This window comes from Trichechus manatus, unplaced genomic scaffold (genome assembly GCF_000243295.1).
Source record: "Trichechus manatus latirostris isolate Lorelei unplaced genomic scaffold, TriManLat1.0 scaffold00115, whole genome shotgun sequence".
Lineage (NCBI taxonomy): Eukaryota > Metazoa > Chordata > Mammalia > Sirenia > Trichechidae > Trichechus > Trichechus manatus.
The window spans coordinates 1463162-1486128 of record NW_004444051.1 but is presented as its reverse complement, the minus strand read 5'-3'; the positions used below and the strand labels follow the sequence as shown (position 1 = coordinate 1486128).

General features: G+C 40.8%; 1 protein-coding gene across 2 annotated transcripts in view; it reads right to left on the bottom strand.

The window, feature by feature from the left end:
- Positions 1-4: 4 nt before the first annotated feature.
- RIPOR2 (RHO family interacting cell polarization regulator 2) overlaps positions 5-22967 on the bottom strand; it is a 166607-nt gene continuing 143644 nt past the window's right edge. For both annotated transcript variants that reach the window (XM_004383980.3, XM_023738333.1), the window contains exons 19-22: positions 16528-16730; positions 8225-8308; positions 5030-5120; positions 5-946 (exon numbers count right to left, since the gene is read on the bottom strand). In XM_004383980.3, the coding sequence (XP_004384037.2) occupies positions 846-946; positions 5030-5120; positions 8225-8308; positions 16528-16730 (479 nt within the window). In that variant the 3' untranslated portion in view covers positions 5-845. The remainder of the gene's footprint in view (positions 947-5029; positions 5121-8224; positions 8309-16527; positions 16731-22967) is intronic.

Genomic DNA, 22967 nt, shown 5'->3' with positions numbered 1-22967 from the left:
TTAAAAAAAAAAAAAAAAAGTTTAAAGCTTTGTTTTTTTTTTTTAAAGACTTTGGGTATAATCTTAATAAAGTAGTTCTTTCTACCATAATGGAAATATGACTTTGGAATTTCCAAGATGGAGAAAACAAACACAAGATATAGAGAGAGCTAAAAAAAAAAATGAAACGAAACTCTTAAAATGGGTCATTTTATCAGGTTCTGCAAGCGGATTTTTATTTGAAGAAATTCTTCTTTGTGCTTTGTATTTAAAATAAAATTAAGTAGTTAAGGGGACCACTTAACCCTGAGAACAAGACTGAGAAAAACTGCAAGGCATATGATATTTATCCAAGTATCACGTGACTATAGGTTTTCCAAGAAAGTACAAAGATGGCTATTTTAAAATTCCATACACATTAGTAAGACAGACTCTTTCATTATGTATTGTCAGAAGAATCAACGATGTAATCTACTGAATTATACAGAGCCCTAGTCCATTGGCTGAAGGAAAAAATAAATAGGTACTGTGCAACTGGACTTTGAATTCTTTCTATAACATGTTACATTTCCAGACACCCTCAACAGAACTCTTCAAGTTTTAAACACTCTCTAGCTAAATTACAGTACCATTCTGATGAAAAGGGCCAGACATTAAGACACTTAGCTGTTAACCAAAAAAAACCTGTTGCAGTCGAGTTGATTCTGACTCATAGTGACCCTAAAGAACACAGAAGAACTGCCCGATAGAGTTTCCAAGGAGTGCCTGGTGGATTTGAACTGCTGACCTTTTAGTTAGCAGCTGTAGCTCTTAACCACTAGGCCACCAGGGTTTCCACTTAGCTGTCAGGTAAAGTTAAATTGTAATTAAAAGGCCGTGGCAACTTCAGTTCCATGATGACCTCCAACTTTAACACAGTCTCGAGGAAATCTGTCCACCTGTTCATATGCTAACCGTCCATCTTCTCCTGGATAAAGGACATTAAATATGAATACCTATTTGTACTTTTTTATTCATCACTCAAATAAAAATGTTATTATAATAAGTTACAATAAAAAATTGATAATCATAAATAATAAATTAATGTCAGGGTTGTTTAGGTATGGATTGCCATATTTTGATAGGTTAACTTTAGGTAAGATAAAGCCTTCTGCTGGTCGCAGCTGACATGATGGCAGCTAACGAAAACAACATTTTTAATTAGGTTGTTATTTTCTAGGTAATATTTTGAACAACTAAGAACTTTTGAGCTTATCCCAGAGATCAAAAGAATGCCAGAGACAAAACAGAGTAGAAGTGCTGTGGCCATTTGATACAGATAATTTCACATAACAAATTCATTCCCGAGAAATCATATGGATTACATTTTAAGTGCTTTAGGAATTTCAGTATGGCTGATCCTTGACTTTGGTGCACTGAACCTTTATATAACTTCTATACATTATATATTGATACATTTAAATGATGTTTGGTAAAGGTCAACTTTAGGCTTTCAAATCTTAGCAAAAAGAAAAGACTGTCATCTAAGTACATGGTGGAATCTTCTGTCAGCAAAGAGTTAGCTCAGGTTTGTCAGTAGCACCGTATCTGAACAGTCAAGATGTATTTGCAAGTTTCTTGTTTTTTAAAAAAATGAGTAGAAAATGGGAAAGTGAAAGTGCTAATACCAGTGTTAGGAAGCAGGCTTTCATACATTTAAAATAACTGAGACAAAGATGGCAGTAATGAGTTGTACTCAATCAGAAGTTCACTGGACTAATGTTCAATTGTGAAGGAAAACAAAAGTGAAAAAGATCCATGAAATGCTGGGACTATATTGACATGAGTAGGTTTTAGAAAAGGGGTGTAATTATAGATTTTGGAATATATTTTAGCCTTGGAAACAGAAGTCTTTCAATAAGCCAAAAGTCTGGATTTTTTTTTGCTTTTTGCACATTTAACTTTTTCAGGAATACATTAGATATAAAAGTAGAGATTTGCCTGTACTTAACCTTGCAGTGAATCCTTCTAGAAGCAAAAGTCCCCTAATTCTTTGGGATGTTAGTTGATTGCTTCTGCATGCTTTGTCTTATCTGAGGCAAATACCATTTTTTTTCCTAGCTTCGTAGTTTTCAACTTTTTATTATTTTTGGAGTAGAACTTTTTTTTTTTTTAAACAAAATATGTATGTGAAACCCTGCTATTTAAAACAGATTAAAAACAGCACCTTTTCAATTGATAGGCAGAGGGAATGGAGAGACAGAGGGCCAGAAGTAGGTCTGTTCATACCATGCTCCCTCCCTGTCTACTCACACACACCCCTGTGGGTGCCTCAGCTAATGAGTGCTCTTGAGAAACCTCTAATACCTGGCCAGTTCCTAGTCTGCTCATGGATGGATTTCAATTTAGAGGTGTTAAGTCCCTCTCCAGCGTCCCTCAGAGTCTAGGTGGCCTAGGAGGTCAGGATTCCATCACAGAACTCGATTGGGTATGGGTATACATGGGCAAGTTACATAACCTCAGCATGCCCTTCTGTAAAACGAGTCTAACTATGTTTCTTATGGGGGTTCTTGGGAGGATTGTGGGATTCTTGGGAGGACTAAATGAGCTAACCCAGCAGAGCCTTCAGAACAGTGGCTGGCACAAAGCTAACCCTCAATAGGTGTTACCCAATGTTATTACAGTGACACAACAGGGGCCAGGCTCTCAGGGCATTCGCTTTTACTAACGTTTTCAGAGGGTTTTGATCTGCACTGGCTCCTCCACTAGTCCTTGAACAGCCCTGTGAAGTAGGCAGGTTGTTGGAGGAGATATAGCCTGAGCTTTGAGGAGTCAGGCAGACGTGGTTCCAAGAGGACTGAGGTTTAGCCAGACACACTGGAATGGTCGCAGCCATGGTTCAAACTACTCTGTCCAATATCGTAGCCACCAGCCACATGTGGCTATTTAAATTTAAATGGTAATTAATCAAAACTAAAGTTAAAACCTGAGCTCCTCAGTCACAGTAGCCATGTTGAAATGCTCAATAGCCATATACGACCAGTGGCTGCCATATTGGACAGTGCAGATATAGAACATTCTGACCATCACGGAGGGTTCTGTTGGACAGTTCTAGGTTAAAATATGAAATTATTCCATACTGGTTGGAAAATAGCTGCTTTCTCAAGCCCCTCGAGTGCCCTGTGACAGCCCTTCAGCTCTTCATCATAAAGTACCTCCTATCAATTCCCGTTGTAAATACTATTTTCATTGTATTAATTCAGTCATCTGTGTGAGACAAAAATGCACCAGGATTGTGTATTAGGGTCAAAGGAGATTCATAAAATGGAGCCAGGGTTTATCAAACTTTGTTGCATATTAGAATCACTTGGGAGGCTTTTAAAGCCCTGATGCCAAAGCATACCCGAGACCGATTAAGTCAGAATCCTTGGGGGTGAGTAGGGGACACTGGTGGTTCAGTGATAGAATTCTCACCTTCCATGGGGGAAACTTATGTATGATTCCTGGCCAATGTACCTCAAATGCAGCCATCACCCATCTGTCAGTGGAGGCTTGTGTAGTCTATGATGCTGAACAGGTTTCAGCGGAACTTCTAGACTAAGACAGATTAGGAGGTGGTCTACTTCTGAAAAATCAGCCACTGAAAACCCTATGGATCACAACAGTCTGATCCAAAAACAATCACTGGGAAGGCGCAGGACTGGCCAATGTTTCATACCATTGTGCATGGGCTCACCATGAGTCAGGGGCCAACTTGATGGCAGTTAATAACAACTTTAGGGGTGGAACAAGGCATGGGTATGTTTTAATGCTTGCTTGGTGATTCCAATGTGCAGCCAAGGTTGAGAACCACTGAGCTGATGGTGAGAGGGCATAGGGGTGGGGTGAGCAAGGTGTGTAAAGACCTAAGATGAAGCAGGTACGATGATTAGTTCAGGAGATGCTGCTGTTTGTGCAGCTGGAGTGAATCTTGAGGCACATTCAATAAGGATACACTTCCTTAGGTTACACTAGAAATATAAGCATTGTTGGCTATGCTATTTCAGAACACTAACGGATAAAGGAGTTCAAATTAATAACACCCTGAGTATATTTTTAGGGAATTAAATAGTTTCTACGCCTAAAATAGCCGTAAGGAATAGCTGTTTTATCCTTTAAGCAAACATATGCTGGCTAAGATTTCTGTGCAATGAATGATATATTGAACAGCAGAACGAAGCCTTATTAAACCGGTAATTGTAAGAAAGAACCCCTAACAATGAATGTGATTTTCACGGTGATTATAAATGCCATAAGATTCACCCTCACGTTATTAAGCTACAATAGTCAAACTAGCATGGCTTTTGTCCAAGTAGTATTATTGACTGGATTATGTTTGAAGACTTCTAGCAGTATAGTTTTTACATTTTAAGAGTGCGTTGTAGTAGGAAAGTTATTTACAACTGTTTATATTTGTCAATGTAGAGTTAAGGAAGGCTCTCCCCATCCTCTGAACTCCACAAAAAAGAAGAAAAGTATGAAACTTGCAAGCATGAACTTTATAAAGTAAAGTGAAGTGAAATGGAAGGGTTATCTGGATATTCCAGGGTATAATAAATACTTAAATTCTTTTCCTTGGTGTCAGGGCTCAGATGCTACAGGATAGGAGGCAACTAGAGGTTAACCTAAGGGTTAGGCTGGGATACCTGGGTGGGGGGGAGGGAGGGGGTTTATAGAATTCCCTGGGGCTATATCCCTATCCTTCGGGGAGTGCCAACCCCAACCGGGCAATCTAACCTTGCTTTATGGTTTGACTTTTGTGTTCTTCATTCCAAATTGTGCAAAGACTAATGAACCCACCTAGCATGGCTCCAGAGAGCAACTCTCACCCTCAACATCCAGAAAATTAGAACAAGGAGTTGGGGTGAGATGGACATCCATCATTTCTTTAGACTCTGTGTGTGAGTGTGTGTGTGTGAGCATGTATAAGTTGATAGCTTAGAAGGACAGGAAACATATTTGCTATGACACAGTACATGAAACTTTTCCTTACAGTTCTCTCTGAAGGAAATGATCATCTAAAAGAACTCACCAAGAGACAAGAGAGTTTCTGAAGCCACCTTTCTGATTTCTTCTGTATCAGATTGACACAGCATTACCAGCATTTTAATGCTTTCAGTAGCCTGTGGGGGGAAATAATATAGTGTTGTAACATCTATGTCTGAGGTTACTTGAGACTTAGCATTTCAGAGCTGGTAGGGGCTTTAAAAAACATCTTACCCAGAAGTTTCCAAACCTAATGTGTCAAGGTCACTTACGGAGCTCTTTAAAAGTATAGATTCCTAGACTCCAGTCCAGATGTGCTGTGTTGGAATTTCCTGGGATGGAGCCCAGGGTTTCTATTTGTAGCAGCTTTGATGATAAGCTATATTCTGCATTTCACAGAGGTCTCCAGGTCTAGAGAAGTGAAGTCACACTAGCCTGCTTTCCCAGAATAGAATAAATTCTCCTGGTTCTTTCCACTGTGTCACATTGCTTCTGAAACAGCTCTAAGAATTCCTACTATTAGGCTTATTATATACTAAAATGGAGGAGAATAAAGGTCAACGATGGGAATTCTTTTATTTGTTTGTTCCACAAACATTTATTGAGCCCTCTTTAACCCAACAGTGCATGAGGCATGAGGAATTCAGCACTGAACAAGACATGGTCCTTGCCCTCAGGAGTTTACAGTCTCATGGGAAGACAGATTGCTAAACAAGAAATTATTATAATGAATGATACAAGTGTTATGATAGGCTAAGTCAGGGTGCCTGTAGAACATGACTGGGAAAATAATTTGGTCTGGTCAAGGAAGTCTTCATGGAGGAAGTGATATCTTAGAGGAGTTAGCCAAGTTTCGGCATGTAGCAGTTGAGTATATGGGTGTAAGGGTAGTCAGGGGTGAGGAGAAAAAAGTAAATTCCAGGCAAGGAGAACAGCCATTGATAGGGTCCAGGATCTAGAGAGGTGGCCAGAGATGAGTGTGAAGAAGGCAGGGACCAGGTCAAGAAGGACCTTACCAGGTATGCTGAGGGCCTTGGACTTTATTCTAAGGCCATGGGAAGCCATGAAAAGTTTTAAGCAGGATATCTACTTAGTACATGCATTCTAATTACAGTGGAGAGAATGAGCTGAAGGGAGTTAAGACAGTAAAGAGGCAGGGAGACTGCTAGGAAGGTTGTTCTAGTCCAGGTGAGAGACACAGATGTTCAAGAAGAGCAGGGATAAAGAGTGGACAGTTTAGAGCTGGCAAGGAAGTGAGATCTATGGGATGGGGAAACTGACTGGATGTGGAAGGTGAGGGTGAGGAAAGTGTCACTGATGACCCCTAGGTTTCTGGCACGAGCTACTGGGAGAGTGGTTGTATGAATCACTAACATACAGAAGAGTACAGGTGGGTACAGGGGTGGGTGGAATTTGAGGTGACTTCCTAGTAAAGATATCTAAAAGCTGGATATATACTAGATGGGAAGGGAAGACCTGGATTGGAAATATTGGGAGTCATCAGCATATAGCTGCTAATTGAAACCATGAAAGTAGATGTTTGCTCAGGGAAAAGATGTAGAGAGAAAAGAGGGCCCAGGATGGAGCCTCTACAAACACCAATATTTAGGGCACGTAATAGAAAGAGGGCCTGCCTTCTACAAGACAAAAATGCTCTTGCTGAGACTCTTGAGGAGTTGAGAAAGGGTAACAAATTCTGTTTTTCTTTCTTGGAAGAAAGCTAGGCTTAGGAAGTGGTGGTAGTGGGTGCCAGAGTATGGCAAACTAGAGTGAGCAATACTGGTTTCCAGTTGCCTAAGAGTTGATTCCAACGCACAGCAACCCCCATGTGTATCACAGTAGAACTGTGCTCTAATTGTAGGGTTTTCAGTGGCTGATTTTTCAAAAGTAGATCACCAGGATTTTCTTCTGAGGCACCTCTGGGTAGACTCAAACCTCCAACTTTTTGGTTAGCAGCTGAGCTGTTAACCATTTGCACCACTCAGGGACGGGTAGACTATGGGTTGTTTTAGCCTACTGAGACAGATGGGAGACCCAAAATTTGAGGGCCACTTGATTTGAGGTCCTTGATCTCTCAAGGTTGTTTCCACATTGATATAGAAAAGAAATACATGGGCTGTCTGTATATTATGATTCATTTTTTTTAAAGTTATTTTCCCCAACAAGTTAGGTAAAGTTGGTTAGTTTGAGCTGATCAAATGAGTCTGCTTTTTTTTTTCCCACATCATGCTCCATGGCAGCAGCTGGCACAGTAGGTAGGTTAGGAAGAGGTCTCTAGTGGCACAAAGAATCCTACCCTCTGCTTTCAAGGGTAGGAGAAAAGAACAAAGGGGAAGAATCTGATGCCCCCAGATTTGGAATGCGCCAGAGTTTAAAACTGGACCCTCTGCTTTAAACTTTGCAGCATGAAATCCCATAAAAACACATACAGATCACTGTACCCTCATATCTTTATTTATGTATGCAGGTACGCAGACTTAAAACTTTTATATCACAGGCATCAAGCTGACATGTCACCATTTATCAAGACAACACCCAAATAAACAGCAACCAATGTTGGTGAGCTTTTTGGCCACCTGAAGGTTTTTTTTTTTTAAACAAAATAACAAAGAAGGTAAAATTTCCCAGAGCTGTTTTTCTTCACAGATCATTGACTTTTTCTTTTGAGGTGTTAATCTCTTTCTTCTTGTCCCATCAGGCCTGCAGGTCCCTGCCCCTTGTCCCATGTGCCCATTCAAGATTTTAGCAAGTTCTAAGGTGTGGCTGCCTCATTCTTTTCTGAAGACTGATTAGTCTTATTTTTTTGTGATTAAGGTAGGTCAAACATTAAATCTTGCCTACTGAAAGGTAAACTCTTTAGTGTCAGGAATCCTCAGGCCTTTCTATTTTCATTTACATTTGAGCTCTGTCACTGCTAATACCCCCTTTGACAAAATTAAGATTGGCTAGCTGCTTAGTGAAGTCCCTGGGTGGTGCAAACAGTTAACACACTCGGCTGCTAACTGAAAGGCTGGAGGTTCGAGTCCACCCAGATGTGCCTTGAAAGAAAGGCCTGGCAACCTACTTCCAAAAAAATCAGTCATTGAAAATCCTATGAAGCACAGTTCTACTCTGACACACATGGGGTTGCCATGAGTCAGAGTCAATATTCTACAGCAACTGGTTTTAGCCTTGCTCAAAGCTGAACTGTGCATCTGTGTATGGGTGGGGGTGGGGGTGGGGTCCTGAGGCTGGACTTTACCTCAAGGCTTTTCAGGGCCAGGCAAGCTGCCTTCTGGAGCTGGAGGTTTGCTTGTGTTAGTGCTTCACAGTAATAGAGCAGGGCCTGAAAGAGAAGGAAGGACATCATGAAAACATTTTGATTTACTTGTAGTTTAAGAAATATATATCGTTTTTGCTCCCTGAGATAATCTAACAGTATAAAACCAGACATTTTGCACTACCTTCAGATGAAGAAGAATCCATTATTGATTTACTGGGTAAAGGAAATTTCTACTATGTTTAAAAAAATCTAATTATTTTAAAGTTTCTCTTCATGGTATGTTTGATAATATATATGTAGAATAGTTCATATATGTTATGTATAAATAAAATATATATAATTCATGCTTATTTAATAAGAGCCCTGGTGGTGCAATGGTTAAGCGCTCAGCTGGTAACCAATAGATAAGTGATTCAAACCCACCAGCTGCTCTGCAAGAGAAAGATGTGGCAGTCTGCTTCATAAAGATTTATAGCCTAGGAAACTCTATGAGGAAGTTCTACTCTGTCCTATAGGGTCTCTCTGAGTCGGAATTGACTCAATGCAACAGATTTGGCTTTTTCAATAAATTGATCCCTTATATTTTATCAGATCAAGAAGTTTGGGGAAAATACAAATTATAATTCTGGCTTTCAAAGGGCCCTCAGATTTAGTTGACAATGATAGATTAGAAGGAACTGCAGAAAAATATGGTTAGGTGTCATAAGAGAGCTACAAGATGCTAAGTCTGTCAGATGAAGAAGAGACCCCTTCTGGGGCAATTTAATGACAGTGATGATGTTTGAATCGGGACTGAAAGGATAGGTTAGATTTCAGTTGGGAAATTAGGGGAGAAAAGGTTATTCTAGCAAGGCTCAATGGTAATATTAGTAAGAGCACACAGGCACTTAGACTTTCCTTGTTTTTTATTAAGTTGGTTGTTGTTACTACCTGCTGTTGAGTGGATTTCAACTTATGGCAACCTTTATTTTAATAGTTTTTAATTGTAATGTAGATGAAGGTTTACAGAATCAGCTTCTCATTAAATAGTACACATATTGTTTTGTGGCATTGGTTACCAACCCCACGACATGTTAGCACTCTCCCTTCTCGACCTTGGGTTCCCCACTACCAGCTTTCTGACAGCTTTCCTGTCCCCTTCTGCCTTCTCATCCTTGCCCCTGTGCTGGTGTGCCCCTTTAGTCTCGTTTTGTTTTATGGGCCTGTCTAATCTTTGGCTGAAGTTTGGTGAAGGGTAAGACAGTACACAATACTGGGGAAGCCAGCACAACTTGTACAAGGCAAGGTCATGTAAGTTCCATAGACATATCTGAACTCCCTGAGGGACCAAATTACTGGGCTGAGGGCTGAGGGGACCATGGTCTCAGGGAACATCTAGCTCAATTGGCATAACGTAGTTGATAAAGAAAATGTTCTACCTTCTGCTTTGGTGAATAGCATCTGGGGGTCTTAAAAACTTGTGAGCAGCCATCTAAGATACTCCACTGGTCTCACACCATCGGGAGCAAGGGAGAATGAAAACTAAAGACATAAGAGAAAGATTAGTCCAAAGGACTAATGGACCACAACTACCACAGCCTCCACCAGACTGAGTCCAGTACAACTAGTTGATGCCTGGCTACCACCACTGACTGCTCTGACAGGGATCACAATAGAAGGTCCTGGACAGAGCTGGAGAAAAATGTAGAACAAAATTCTAACTCACAAAAAAAAGACTAGACTTACTGGCCTGACAGAGACTGGAGAAACTCTGAGAGTATGGCCCCCAGACACCATTATAGCTCAGTAATGAAGTCACTCCCAAGGTTCATCTCTTCGTAACCATCACAGATTGTTTCTTTTTGTGTGTAAACCTTTTCATGAGTTTTTATAGTAGTGGTCTCATACAATGTTTATCCTTTTGTGATTGCCTTATGTCACTCAGCATAATGCCCTCCAGATTCATCCATGTTGTGAGATGCTTCACAGATTCATCATTGTTCTTTATCATTGTGTATGTACCATTCATCAGTTGCTGGGCATCTAGGTTGTTTCCATCTTTTTGCTATTGTGAACAGTGCTGCAGTGAACATGAGTATGCATATGTCTATTCATGTGACAGCTCTTATTTCTCTAGGATATATTCCTAGGATTGGGATTGTTGGATCATACGATATTTCTATTTCTAGCTTTCTAAAGAAGCGCCATATTGTTTTCCAAAATGGTTGTACTGTTTTGCATGACCACCAGCAGTGCATAAGAGTTTTCATGGCAACCTTTTGTACAAGAGAATGAAATGTTGCCCAGTTCTTCATCATCCTCAAAATCACCAGCATGTTTGAGTCCATTGTTAATGGCTATTGTGCCAACACATCTCACTGAGGATCTCCTATGCCCTCGTTGGTCTTTTATTAAGTTAATTGTCTATTTATATGTATCTGTATTCATAAGTACATATACATGTCTAACATGTACCTCAACTTCCTAACGTGAATTTGGGCAAGTTATTTAACTTTCCTGTGCTTTAGTCTCCTAATCTGCAAAATGGTAGTAATAATAAGCCCTACTCATACTAATAATTGAATATTAAATGCAGTGACACTTAAGACAACTTAAGGTGTAAAAGACTTAAGACAGTGCCTGGCACAAAGTAAGATCTCAATAGATATAGTTATAATATTATTTTTTATTCTGGCATATATCTGTGTATTCATTTATGTGTTTACAAGAGAAAGGATACCACACTGAGCCATTTATGTTGAATCTCCCTAAGGATGAAGCTTTTTTTTTTTTTTTTAACCTTATTTTAACTCTTTATAGCACCTGGAATGATATTCTGTACTAAGCGAGCACCAACCAAATCTGATGACACCAGAGTGCCTGGAATGAAACAGTTTGAAAGTGTAATCAACTACTAAATAATATGATTGCTCGTGAGATGTGGTACTTGCTATAGTCACCAATAATTGTAATTAAACATATTCTATTTTCTCAGTTCTATAAAACTCCATTCTTTTTTTAAATTGAGTTACAATTTGCCTACCATAATATTTACCTTTTTAAACCATATAATTCAGTGATTTTTAGAATATTCACAAACCACTACTGCTGTCTAATTCCAGAACATTTTCTTTACCCCAAAAAGAAACCCCGGACCCATTAGCAGTCATTTCCCATTGCTCCCTTGCCCCAGTCCCTGGCAACCACTGATCTATTTTCTCTCTCTATGGATTTGCCTATTCTGAACTTTCCATATAAATGGAATCATACAATATATGACCTTTTGTGTCTTGCTCTTTCACTTAGTATAATGTTTTCAAGGTTCATTCATATTGTAGCATCTATCAGAACTTCATTTCTGTTTATGGCTGCATAATATTTCATTGTATGAATATATCATATTTTATTTATCCATCTTCAGTTATGGACATTTGGTTTGTTTCCACTTTTTGACTATTATGAATAATGCTGACATGAACATTCGTGTATGAGTTTTTGTGTGGACATACGTTTTCAATGCTCTTGGTAAATAATTCCATTATTAAAGGAAGCACAGGTATGCAGTATTGGTTATTAACAATCAGGATAACAGCAATAAAAGTAACTAGCTCTTAATTATACTTGGTCTGAATGGTTAGAGCCTGGGCTTTGGCTTTTCATGACCTCTTTTTTTTTGCCTTTTAACCTCTAACACCTTCTTCCTGGGGGTGAGCAGTAAAAACCAAAACCAAACCCATTGCCACTGAGTCAATTCTGACTCATAATGACCCTATAAGACACAGTAGACTGCCTCATAGGGTTTCCTGGGCTATAATCTTTATGGGCACAGACTGCTGCATCTTTTTCCCATGGACCAGCAGGTGGGTTCAAACCACCAACCTTTTGGTTAGCATTCAGGCACTTAACCACAGCACCACAAGGACTCCTTGAGCAGTAAAAGGAGGAGGAAATAAAACTCAAATCCCAACAGGGCAGTCACACAGGACCAGCCTCTGCTATAAAAGGAAGAAGGTGACTGAGGTGTAGTCCCATCTCCCACCAGCCCCTCTCCAGAGCCCCTGCTACCACTGGCAGACTGATGCCCAAGTATATGGCTGGTACTTCATCCCTGTTGAATCACTGTTATAATGCAAATGTGCCTGAGAGAAAGGACAATTTAAGTAGTTATCAGCCATTTAAACCTTGGTACGTATGAACGTATGATATTGGTAAAGGTTAAGCCTTTGGTGGTTAAACCTGGAAGGCCCCTAAACAAAAAAAACCCATTGCCATTATTGAGTTGATTCCAACTCATAGTGATCCTATAGGACAGAGTAGAACTGCCCCATAAGGTTTCCAAGGAGCAGCTGGTGGATTCGAACTGCCAGCTTTTTGGTTAGCAGCCAAACTCTTACCCACTGCTCCAACAGAGCTCCTGAAAGCACTTAAACAAAAAAACCAAACCCATTGCTGTCGAGTCAATTCTGACTCATGGTGATCCCATAGGAGAGAGTAGAACTGCCCCATAGGATTTCCAAGGAGCGCCTAGTGGATTCAAACTGCAGACCTTTTGGTTAGCAGCCATAGCTCTTAACCACTATGCCACCAGGGTTTCCTGAAGGCCCTTAGGAGGGGTAGAAGAGGGAAAGGACAGAGGGGAACAGAGAAGAGTTGTGTGATAAAGTCCACCACTTTATAATTTTAACAAGGGCTGACCCTGGAGGTCAAACACCAATTGGTGATGACCATGCAAAATGCAAAGGGTCATAATCCATTCAATTTGTTGGCCTTGGTGGAAAATATTATGATTTCTGTCTGTCCCATTTCAGAAACATGTATTGTAAGCATGTATATAGATACATCTGAATATATTAATTCATTTTCCCAATGCATAAATAACCAGCCACTTCTCAGGTGCCAGCTAACATGCTAGATGACAGGGCAAACATGTCTATGCTAATTTTACAGATGTTACCTGACCCTGTTAGTCCTGTCTTAGATAGTAAGCTCCCAGAGGTCTTTCTAATATGGCACCATGCTCATCTGTGATAACACTGATTGCCAACCACATGGCTTCTGGCCACATTGTCCCTTTGAGCATGAAGTCTGAGCCTCTGCTGACTTCAGGGGGAACTGGAGATGTGGGACTCAAAAAGGTATTTGACATGTCCCTGTTTCTTGCAAATATTCAGTCTTACAACACGAGTGGGTATCACAGTACTAGCTTTAGTTTGAGAGGTTGCCTAAGAAGTGATGAGTACTGTGACAACTAGATTGGTAAGAGTTCTAGGAAGTAAACAGAAGACGCATTGTGAAGCAAGAAGCCCTCTGCGCAGTGAGGAAGCAGTCAGCATCTCCTCTGGCAGGTCTGAGATGATTAAAGGAACAACAACATTCCAATACAAAGGTATCATTGCAGAAAAATGGATGTTTCCTATTTGTCTAGGTGAATCAACACACGCAACTTTAAGTTTGTTTCAATAGCTACGATTCTTGAAGCAAGGTTCAAGATTTATAGTAACATCAGCTCTCACCTAGGTATTTTTGTATTTCTTTAGCTGTTTACATCTAGTTTCAAGAATTTAATGTAGTAACATCTTCTAGAGGTAGTAGTGGTTCAGTGGTAGAATTCTTGCCTTCCATATGGGAGACCAGGTTTAATTCTTGGCCAATGCACCTCATGTGCAGCCACCACTCATCTGTCAATGGAGGCTTGCATGTTGCTATGGTATTGAACAGGTTTCAGTGGAGCTTCTAGACTAAGACATACTAGGAAGAAAGGCCTGGAGATCTACCTCTGAAAATTAACCAATAAAAACCCTATGGAGCATAATGGTCTCAATCCATAGACGATCATGAAGATGGCACAGGACCGGGTAGTGTCTCGTTTTGTTGCTCATGGGGCCACCATGAGTTGTGGGCCAACTCAACTGAAGCTAACAACTTCTGCTATTCCATATACAAAAAAATGGAAAGAGTCCATTCAGTCTTTAGGGGGTTCTACTACTTAACTAGGAGCTCTGGTGGCACAGTGATTAAGCGCTTGGCTGCGAACTAAAAGGTCAGCAGTTCAAATCCACAGCTGCTCCATGGGAGAAAGATGTGGCAGTCTGTTTCCATAAAGATTATAGCCTTGGAAACCCTATAGGGCAATTCTACTCTGTCTGCAGGGTCGGTATGAGTTGGAATTGACTTGATGGCAACGGGTACTATTTAACTAAATGTGATCTTAAAAAAAAACAAAAAAACAAACCGACTGCTGTTGAGTTGATTCCAACTCATAGCGACCCTGTAGGACAGTGTGGAACTGCCCTATTGGGTTTCCAAGGAATACCTGGTGGATTCGAACTGCTGACATTTTGGTTAGCAAATGAGCTCTTAACCACTGTGTCACCAGGACTCCAGTGTGATCTTAGCTAAGTTTAACTTTTGGAGTCTCAGTTTCCTCATCTATTAAGTGGAGGAAAATAATATCCACCTTGTTAGAGATAAGATAGGTAAGTGACGTGGTACAGTGCCTGGTGTTTAGGAGGTACTCAGTAAATTGACAGTTACTATTTCTTCTTGTTTTTTTTTGACTTGGTTGGAATTGGAACTGAAAGATAGGGCATTTAGGCCGCAGCATGTGCCCTAAAAGTAGAAAGTTCATACAGAAAAGCCAAAAGAGGGTTGTGTTGTAATTGTCATCGTTGCTGCTATATAGTTCTAACAGGAAGTCAGGACGGGAGCGCGCCACAATCCTGCTCACAGAAGCCTGTGCACACTCAGGTGAGTGTATACACTGCTCCTTGCAGTATGCATGCTTTATTTTTCCTCCTTTCTTTCACTGAGGATGAAGGTAGTGGGGCCCACGAGTAGCGTTTTGAGCTAACTCGCCTAAAAGACCAGAACTTGATAGGAAAGTACAATATTAAATTCACTCTCTTAGGCCAAAATGGCATAAGAATGAAATATATTCTCATGAGTACACAGACATCCCACCACACCTAGCTTAAACAAAACAAAACAAAACAAAAAACCCACTGCCGTAGAGTTGATTCTGACTCATAGCGACCCAATAGAACAGAGTAGAACTACCCCATAGGGTTTCCAAGGAGCAGCTGGTGGATTCAAACTGCCGCTCTTTTGGTTAGCAGCCGAGCTGTTAACCACTATGCCACCAGGGCTCCGTACACCATAGCTTAGAGGTCGTGAAAAGTTTGAGACTCCTCTGAGAGTTAAACATCTGACTTTTCCGAGGACAAGATGGGGGCCAAGTTTAATTCTCTTGAGCTGATCTGAATTTGATGGGGGTTAGTTTTTAGAATGACTGTTCAAATTACAAAGGGCTCCCAGAGGACCAAGCCCACTTCTTGTATTGGGTACCAATGAGCTTGAATTGCAGATGTATTTTGTATCAGGTGGGGCCCTGATGGTGCAGTGGTTGAGAGCTACGGCGTGCTAGGCTGCTAACCAAAAGGTCGGCAATTCGAATCTACCAGCCCCTCTTTGGAAACCCTATGGGGCAGTTCTATTCTGTCCTATAGGATCGCTATGAGTCAGAATCAACTCCATCGCAATGAGTTTTTGGTTTTGTGTCAGGTGGTTGTTGGGTGCCGTGAAATTGATTCCGACTCATAGTGACCCTACAGGACAAAGTAGAACTGCCTCCTAGGGTTTCCTAGGCTGTAATCTTTATGAGAGCAGATCATCAGTCTTTTCCCCACGAAGTCGCTGGTGGGTTTGAATCACCTGCCTTTCAGTTAGCAGCCAAACACTTAACCATTGCACCAATAGGGCTGTTTAATTAAAACTGAGGGAGAGGTCCCTGGGTGGTGCAAATGGTTAAGAGCTTGACACTAGTCAAAAGCTGGCAGTTCAAAGCCACCCAGGGGTGCCCCGGAAGATAGTCCTGGCGATCTGCTTCTGAAAGGTCACGGCCTTGAAAACCCTATGGAGCAGTTCTACTCTGCACACATGGGGCTACCATAAGTTGGAATTGACTTGATGGCAACTAACAACAACTCCTGCTGTGCAAGAGCCGGTACCCCTCAGAGGTTCAGAATGTACAGGTGGCTGTGCTGTAGGCCCAAAATGCAATTAAAACTGAGGGAGAGGTAAATAACCTCTTCCCTGGCAACAGGAGTGATGGCTTTTAACTTGGAAAATATTCTAACTCTCCCATAAAGATTACAGCCAAAAAAACCCTATGGAGCAGTTCTACTCTATAATACTTGAGGTCGCCATGAGTCGAGGGCTGACTTGATGACAACTGACAACAAAAATGACAAGTGATGGAAAATTAAATAAGCTTTTAGCCTGATGCCCATGGTTTCGTATCCTACCTTTTCCCTGAAGTGCTGGTTTTTGGAGGCTGCCGCCAAGCAAAGTGTCACAGCCTTACTAACTTCATTGTCGTCTTGTGTTAACAGCAGAGCCAGTGTCCTGAGTACTTCCTGCTGGGCTGGAAGTTTGCTGGGTGCAAGGTCAGTCATAGTCTGTAGCAGTTTGTCATCTTTTAGTGACTGCAAAGTCTGAACCATGGAAACTAGAGAGTAAGAAGAAAACAGAGTTCACATTTTGACAGTAAAGAACCACCACCAGTTGCTGTGGAGTCCATTCTCACCCACGGCAACCCCATGTGTGTCAGAGTAGAACTGTGTGTTCCATAGGGTTTTCAATGGTTGACTTTTCAGAAGTAGATCTCCAGGCACCTCTGGATGGACTCGAATTGCCAATCTTTTGGTTAGCAGCTGAGAACATTCACTGTTTGTAACATGTCTATTAAAAATGTAGATAAAACTCAAGTATATATGAAACTATATACACAACAACAGACTCAGGTGTATATGATGAAAGTGGTGCTTCAAATTAGTGAGAAAAGGACAGATTATTCAAATCACTGTATTGAGACAAGTGGCTTATCAAATGTGAAAAAACTGAAGATGGACCCCTAATTCATAATGGCTTCTAAAATAATTTATGACAATACTAGGAAACTAAGGCACAGCTCAATAAATATATAACAAAAAACAAACATGTTCAACAATACAAATACATGAGTATACATCCAAATGGAGAAATAAAACTAAAAAATAATTTTTTTATTGTGCTTTAAGTGAAAGTTTACAATTCAAGTTAGTCTCTCATACAAAAATTTACACATACATTGTTATGTGACCCTAGTTGCTCTCCCTATACTGTGACAGCACACTCCTCCTTTCCACTCTGGATTTCCCGTGTCCATTTAACCAGCTCCTGACCCTCTCTGCCTTCTCATCTCGCCTCCAGATAGGAGCTGCCCATTTAGTCTCATGTATCTACTTGAGCTAAGAAGCACACTCTTCATGAGTATCATTCTATGTCCCACAGTCCAGTCTAATCTTTGTCAGAAGAGTTGGCCTTGGGAATGGTTTGTTTTGGGCTAATAGAGAATCTGAGGGCCATGTCTTCCAGGGTCCCTCCAGTCTCAAACTATTAAGTCTGGTCTTTTTACTAGAATTTGAGTTCTGCACCCCACTTCTCTCCTGCTCCGTCAAGGACTCTCTGTTGTGTTCCCTGTCAGGGTGGTCACTGGTAGCCAGGCACCATCTAGTTCTTCTGGTCTCAGGCTGATGAAGTCTCTGGTTTATGTGGACCTTTCTGTCTCTTGGGCTAATACTTGCCTTATGTCTTTGGTGTTCTTCATTCTCCTTTGCTCCAGGTGGGTTGGGACCAGTTGATGCATCTTAGATGGCCGCTTGCTAGCTTTTAAGATCCCAGACACCACTCACCAAAGTGGAATACAGAACTTCTTCTTAATAAACTTTGTTATGACAGTTGACCTAGATATCCCCTGAAACTATGGTCCCCAGACACCTGCCCCTGCTACTCTGTCCCTCGAAGTGTTTGGTTGTAGTCAGGAAACTTCTTAGTTTGATTAAGTTCAGTTGTGCTGACTTCCCCTGTACTGTATGCTGTCCTTCTCTTGGCCTAAGATAATTCTTGTCTACCATCTAGTTACTGAATACCTTTCTCCCTTTCTCCCCACCCTCATAACCATCAAAGAATGTTTTCTTCTGTGTTTAAACCTTTTCTTGAGTTCTTATAATAGTGGTCTTATACAATATTTGTCCTTTTGCGACTGACTAAATTCACTTAGCATAATGCCTTCCAGATTCCTCCATGTTACAAGATGTTTCACAGGTTCATCATTGTTCTTTATTGTTGCATAGTATTCCATTCTGTGAATATATTTGTTTATTCGACTGCTGATGGACACCTAGGTTGTTTCCATCTTTTTGCTGCTGTGAACAGTGCTGCAGTGAACATGGGTGTGCATATATCTATTCGAGTGACGGCTCTTATTTCTCTAGGATATATTCCAAGGAGTGGGATTGCTGGATCATATGGTACTTCTATTTCTAGCTTTTTAAGGAAATGCTGAATCAATTTCCAAAGTGGTTGTACCGTTTTACATTCCCACCAACAGTGTATAAGTTTTGCAGTTTCTCCACAACCTCTCCAACATTTTTTATTTTGTGTTTTTGATTAATGCTAGCCTTGTTGGGGTGAAATGGTATCTCACTGTAGTTTTTGTTTTTTTATTAATGCTAGCCTTGGTGGGGTGAGATGGTATCTCACTGTAGTTTTGATTTGCATTTCTCTTAATGGCTAATGATTGTGAGCATTTCCTCATGTATCTGTTAGCTGCCTGAATGTCTTCTTTGGCGAAGTGCATGTTTATATCCTTTGCCCATTTTTTAATTGGATTATTTGTTTTTTTGTTGTTGAGGTTTTGCAGTATTTTGCAGATTTTAGAGATTAGACGCTGATTGGACTTGTCATAGCCAAAAATTTTTTCCCAGTCTGTAGGTTGTCTTTTAACTCTTTTGGTGAAGTCTTTTGATGAGCATAAGTGTTTGATTTTTAGGAGCTCCCAGTTATCTAGTTTCTCTTCTGGTATTTCTGTATTGTTACTTATGGTTCGTATTCGGTTTATGCCATGTATTAGGGCTCCTAGCGTTGTCCCTATTTTTTCTTCCATGATCTTTATCATTTTAGATTTATATGTAGGTCTTTGATCCATTTCGAGTTAGTTTTTGTGCGTGGTGTGAGATATAGGTCTTGTTTTAGTAATAAATAAATTTTTAGAGAATGTTTAATAATTTGGGATAACGTCAAATTAAAAAAAAAGCAGGCTATAACACTGTATGAACAATCTCAATTTTGAAAATTAAAGCCACACTCATTCACCTGAAAAATACATTTGATTTTAACAGTGGAAGAATGAGGGATTTGAATTTATTTTCCTTAAGCTTCTCTATGTTTTCTAAATTTTCTACAATGAAGGCCTTTTCCTTTTATAATGAAAGCAAAAATAAACATTTATAAGGTTAGGGATTTTCATTGTTATTCCCATTTCTACTGGTAAATGAATGGACCTTCTCCTGGACCATGTAATAAGAGGCTTAGAGGTGTAAACAGATTCTCCAATAGAAGTTTACTCAGAAAAGTGACTTAGACTGTGACAAACTTAATTCCAAGACATGAAGAATATAATAAAATGAGACCCTGTGGTTCTAAAATGGTGTCTTCCTTTCTAGACTTTTATTCCTAATCCTCTGTACCAATTTGTGATTCCTAAGGGGTTGCATACACTCTCCCATGTTCCCTGCTGGTATGGTGCCTAGTGGAAGAAGATTTTGTTCCTCTCACTATGATGTCAACACATGTGGCAAACATGTTGTTACAGGGTTTAATGTTCTGGAAAGAGAAGCGCTCAGCCTGAGTCTGTGCCAAACCACGTTGCTGCTGCTGGTATGGCGCCAACCTCTACCTGCTCCCAAGGAAACATCTAATTCCACCCTATCCCTCTTAACCTGCATTGTCAAACCTCTGTGGATTTATAGAGCAGAAACCTGGGAACCAGAAACCAGCCCCTCCCTACCTGGTCCACTCCCCAAGAGGTTTTCACTCCTTAAAAAACCGTTGCCATCAAGTTAACTTCAATTCATGGTGGTCTCACGTGTGTCAGAGTAGCACTGTGTTTCATAGGGTTTTTTCAATGGTTGACGTTTTTGGAAGTAGATCACCAGGTCTTTCTTTCAAGGTGCCTCTGGGTGGACTTGAACCTCCAACTTTTTGGTTAGCAGCTGAGTACGTTAACCATCTGCACCATCCAGGGACTCCTTTCATGCATTATAGACACTTATTTTATTTCTAATATTGGAAGTGCCATATTAACAGGAAATGATGACCTTCATTGTCACACCCCTACATTGGTGTCTCTTCTCCTTGTATCCTCGATATGCACTCTTAGATCTAGCTTTCTATCTCTTCCTCCTTTCCCTTCCCACTGTGTCACTCCACCTGCCTCGTGAATCCCATTTCTGCCTATTATTATGAAAGCTCCATCAGAGAAGACAACATAAAGTAGTATTGCCTGTAGGTTTGACTCTACAAATGGCAAATCAATTAATGAGGGTAAGGAATTACAGTGAGGGACTTCGGGGCAACATGGCACCATTGACAGAAGCACCACACTGTCCCTCCACAGCACAAACGCAAAAAACTAAGTCAAACAGAGACAAACATCAATCCTGAAACCCTAGGCATCAAATGAAGAGATAAAGAACTCACCCAAGCACCAAATGGAATAAGAAGCTAACAGAGAACAGACAGCAAGGAGAGATACACACAGAGGTCACTTGTCAGCTAACACAGGATGGATTTGCCATCCTGGACTCCTGTTGGAGATCAGCAAACAGGGAGTGTGAGAAAGCAGCTTCATGGAGCTGCAGGAGAAAGAACAACTGGTAATCAGCGATATACGCTTTCCCACCCCCACCCTCTTCACCCCCACTGGGCCTCCTCTACTTCTTGCAGCCACAGTCTCTTGGCCGGAGGCACCGGCTTCAGCCCTGTGCTGCCTGGATTCTACCCATCCACTCTGGCCGGCTCCCTGAGAGTCCTTTGTTTGTTGCTGGTGTTCCTTTTTACCACTTCTTTTGGTTTCTTCCATACCTCTCACCACCTCCCACTCCTTTATCTCAAATACTTGGCTCTTGTGCCATCTTTGCTTCTTCCTGGGGGGATGTGAAGTGCTTCTTGACTGGATCTGCTTCCCAGCCCATGCTTCCACGCTGGTGGGATCCCCGGGGCTTTTTTGTTTGTTTGTTTGTCTTGATTTGTTCTGATTTGTTTGTTTTCTTTTTCTTTTCTCAGCTTGGGAGTCCCTTCTGGCTGTGCTGTGCTGCGCAGCTTGGGAGCTACTTCGTCAGTCTTCACAGCTGCGAAGTGGGATCCCTGGGGGCATTTCTTTTTTCATTTTTGTTTTCTTTTCTTTTCTCTCTTTTTCCCTTTTTGTCGTTCTTCATTTCTCAGTTCCTCGTCTCTCTATACATACCTTCTCTTGCTTTCTCCTAAATACCTGGCACTGTGTGATACCTCTACCCTTCTAGCCAGGCTGTACTTTGCAGCCTGGGAGCCACTTCCCCAGTCTTTGCAGCCACACCAGTAGGATCCCTAGGGGCTTTTCTTTTCTTTTCTTTTTTCTAATTTTTATTTATGTATTTTATTTTACCATTTTCTTTTTTTTCTCCATTTCTCAGTCTCTCATCTCTCCACTCCAATGGCAAGCTCCCTTAGCACTCTTTTTGTTTGTTTCCTGGCTCCTGTTTCTCCCTCCTCTCTCCCATACCCATCTTAGCTCCACACATCACAATCTACCCCCAACTTCCCGCCTACCTGCACCGTGCACTGAACATCACACCCCCGAGCAGCAAGGGAATTGCCTACCAGAATCTGCCCTGCAATGATTCCCAGCCCGCCCTTTTGGCCCTAGTACATGCCACAAACAACCCATCCCAGCAACTCCCCTTCAGCTGGACCTGCCCTGCTGCACCATAGCTGAGCAACTGTCCCTGCCTATTGGAAAAGGAGGCAAAAGGTATCACGCCCACAGATGAGCAAGCAATAAAGAATGCACAGCCTGCCTGCTCAGACATAACCACATAACACACAAAAGCAGGACGAAACAAACAAATACAATCAATAAATGAGGAAAATAACTACTGAATATCCTGAAGACAGCAGACAATATCAAAAATTATAAAAAAACGGGACAGGATGGTTCCAGTAGGCATCCAAAATAAAATACCAGATGACTTTCCAGTAGAAGAAAAGGCACTAAAACTACCTGATAGGGATTTCAAATCTCTAACATTTAGAGCTATCCAAGAGTTGAAGCAGAAAGCTGACAAAAATGAGGAAAACATAGACAAATTCATGGAAAAGGCAGACAAATTCATGGAAAACACAGACAAAACAATGGAAGAATTCAGGAAAATAATACAGGAACAAAATGTCAAAATAAATTCAAACTAGAAATCATACAAAAACAACCATTAGAAATCCAAAAGATAAACAACAAGATTTCAGAAATGGACAGTGTCATAGAAGGACTGAGGAACAGGTTTGAAATGGTGGAAGGTAGGACCAGCGAAACTGAAGACAAACACCTGGATACAACTCTGTCTGAGGAAAAATCAGAAAAAAGAATGAAGAAAAATAAAGAAACCCTGAGAATTATGTGAGATACAATCAAAAGCAAAAACCTGCAAGTGACTGGAGTTCCAGAACAGGGGGGGAAAACAGAAAACCCAGAGAGGATCATTGAAGACTTGCTGACAGAAAACTTCCCCAATATCATGAAAGATGAAAAGCTGACCATCCAAGAAGCTCAATGAACCCCATATAGGATAGACCTCAAAAGAAAATAACCAAGGCATATCATAATCACACT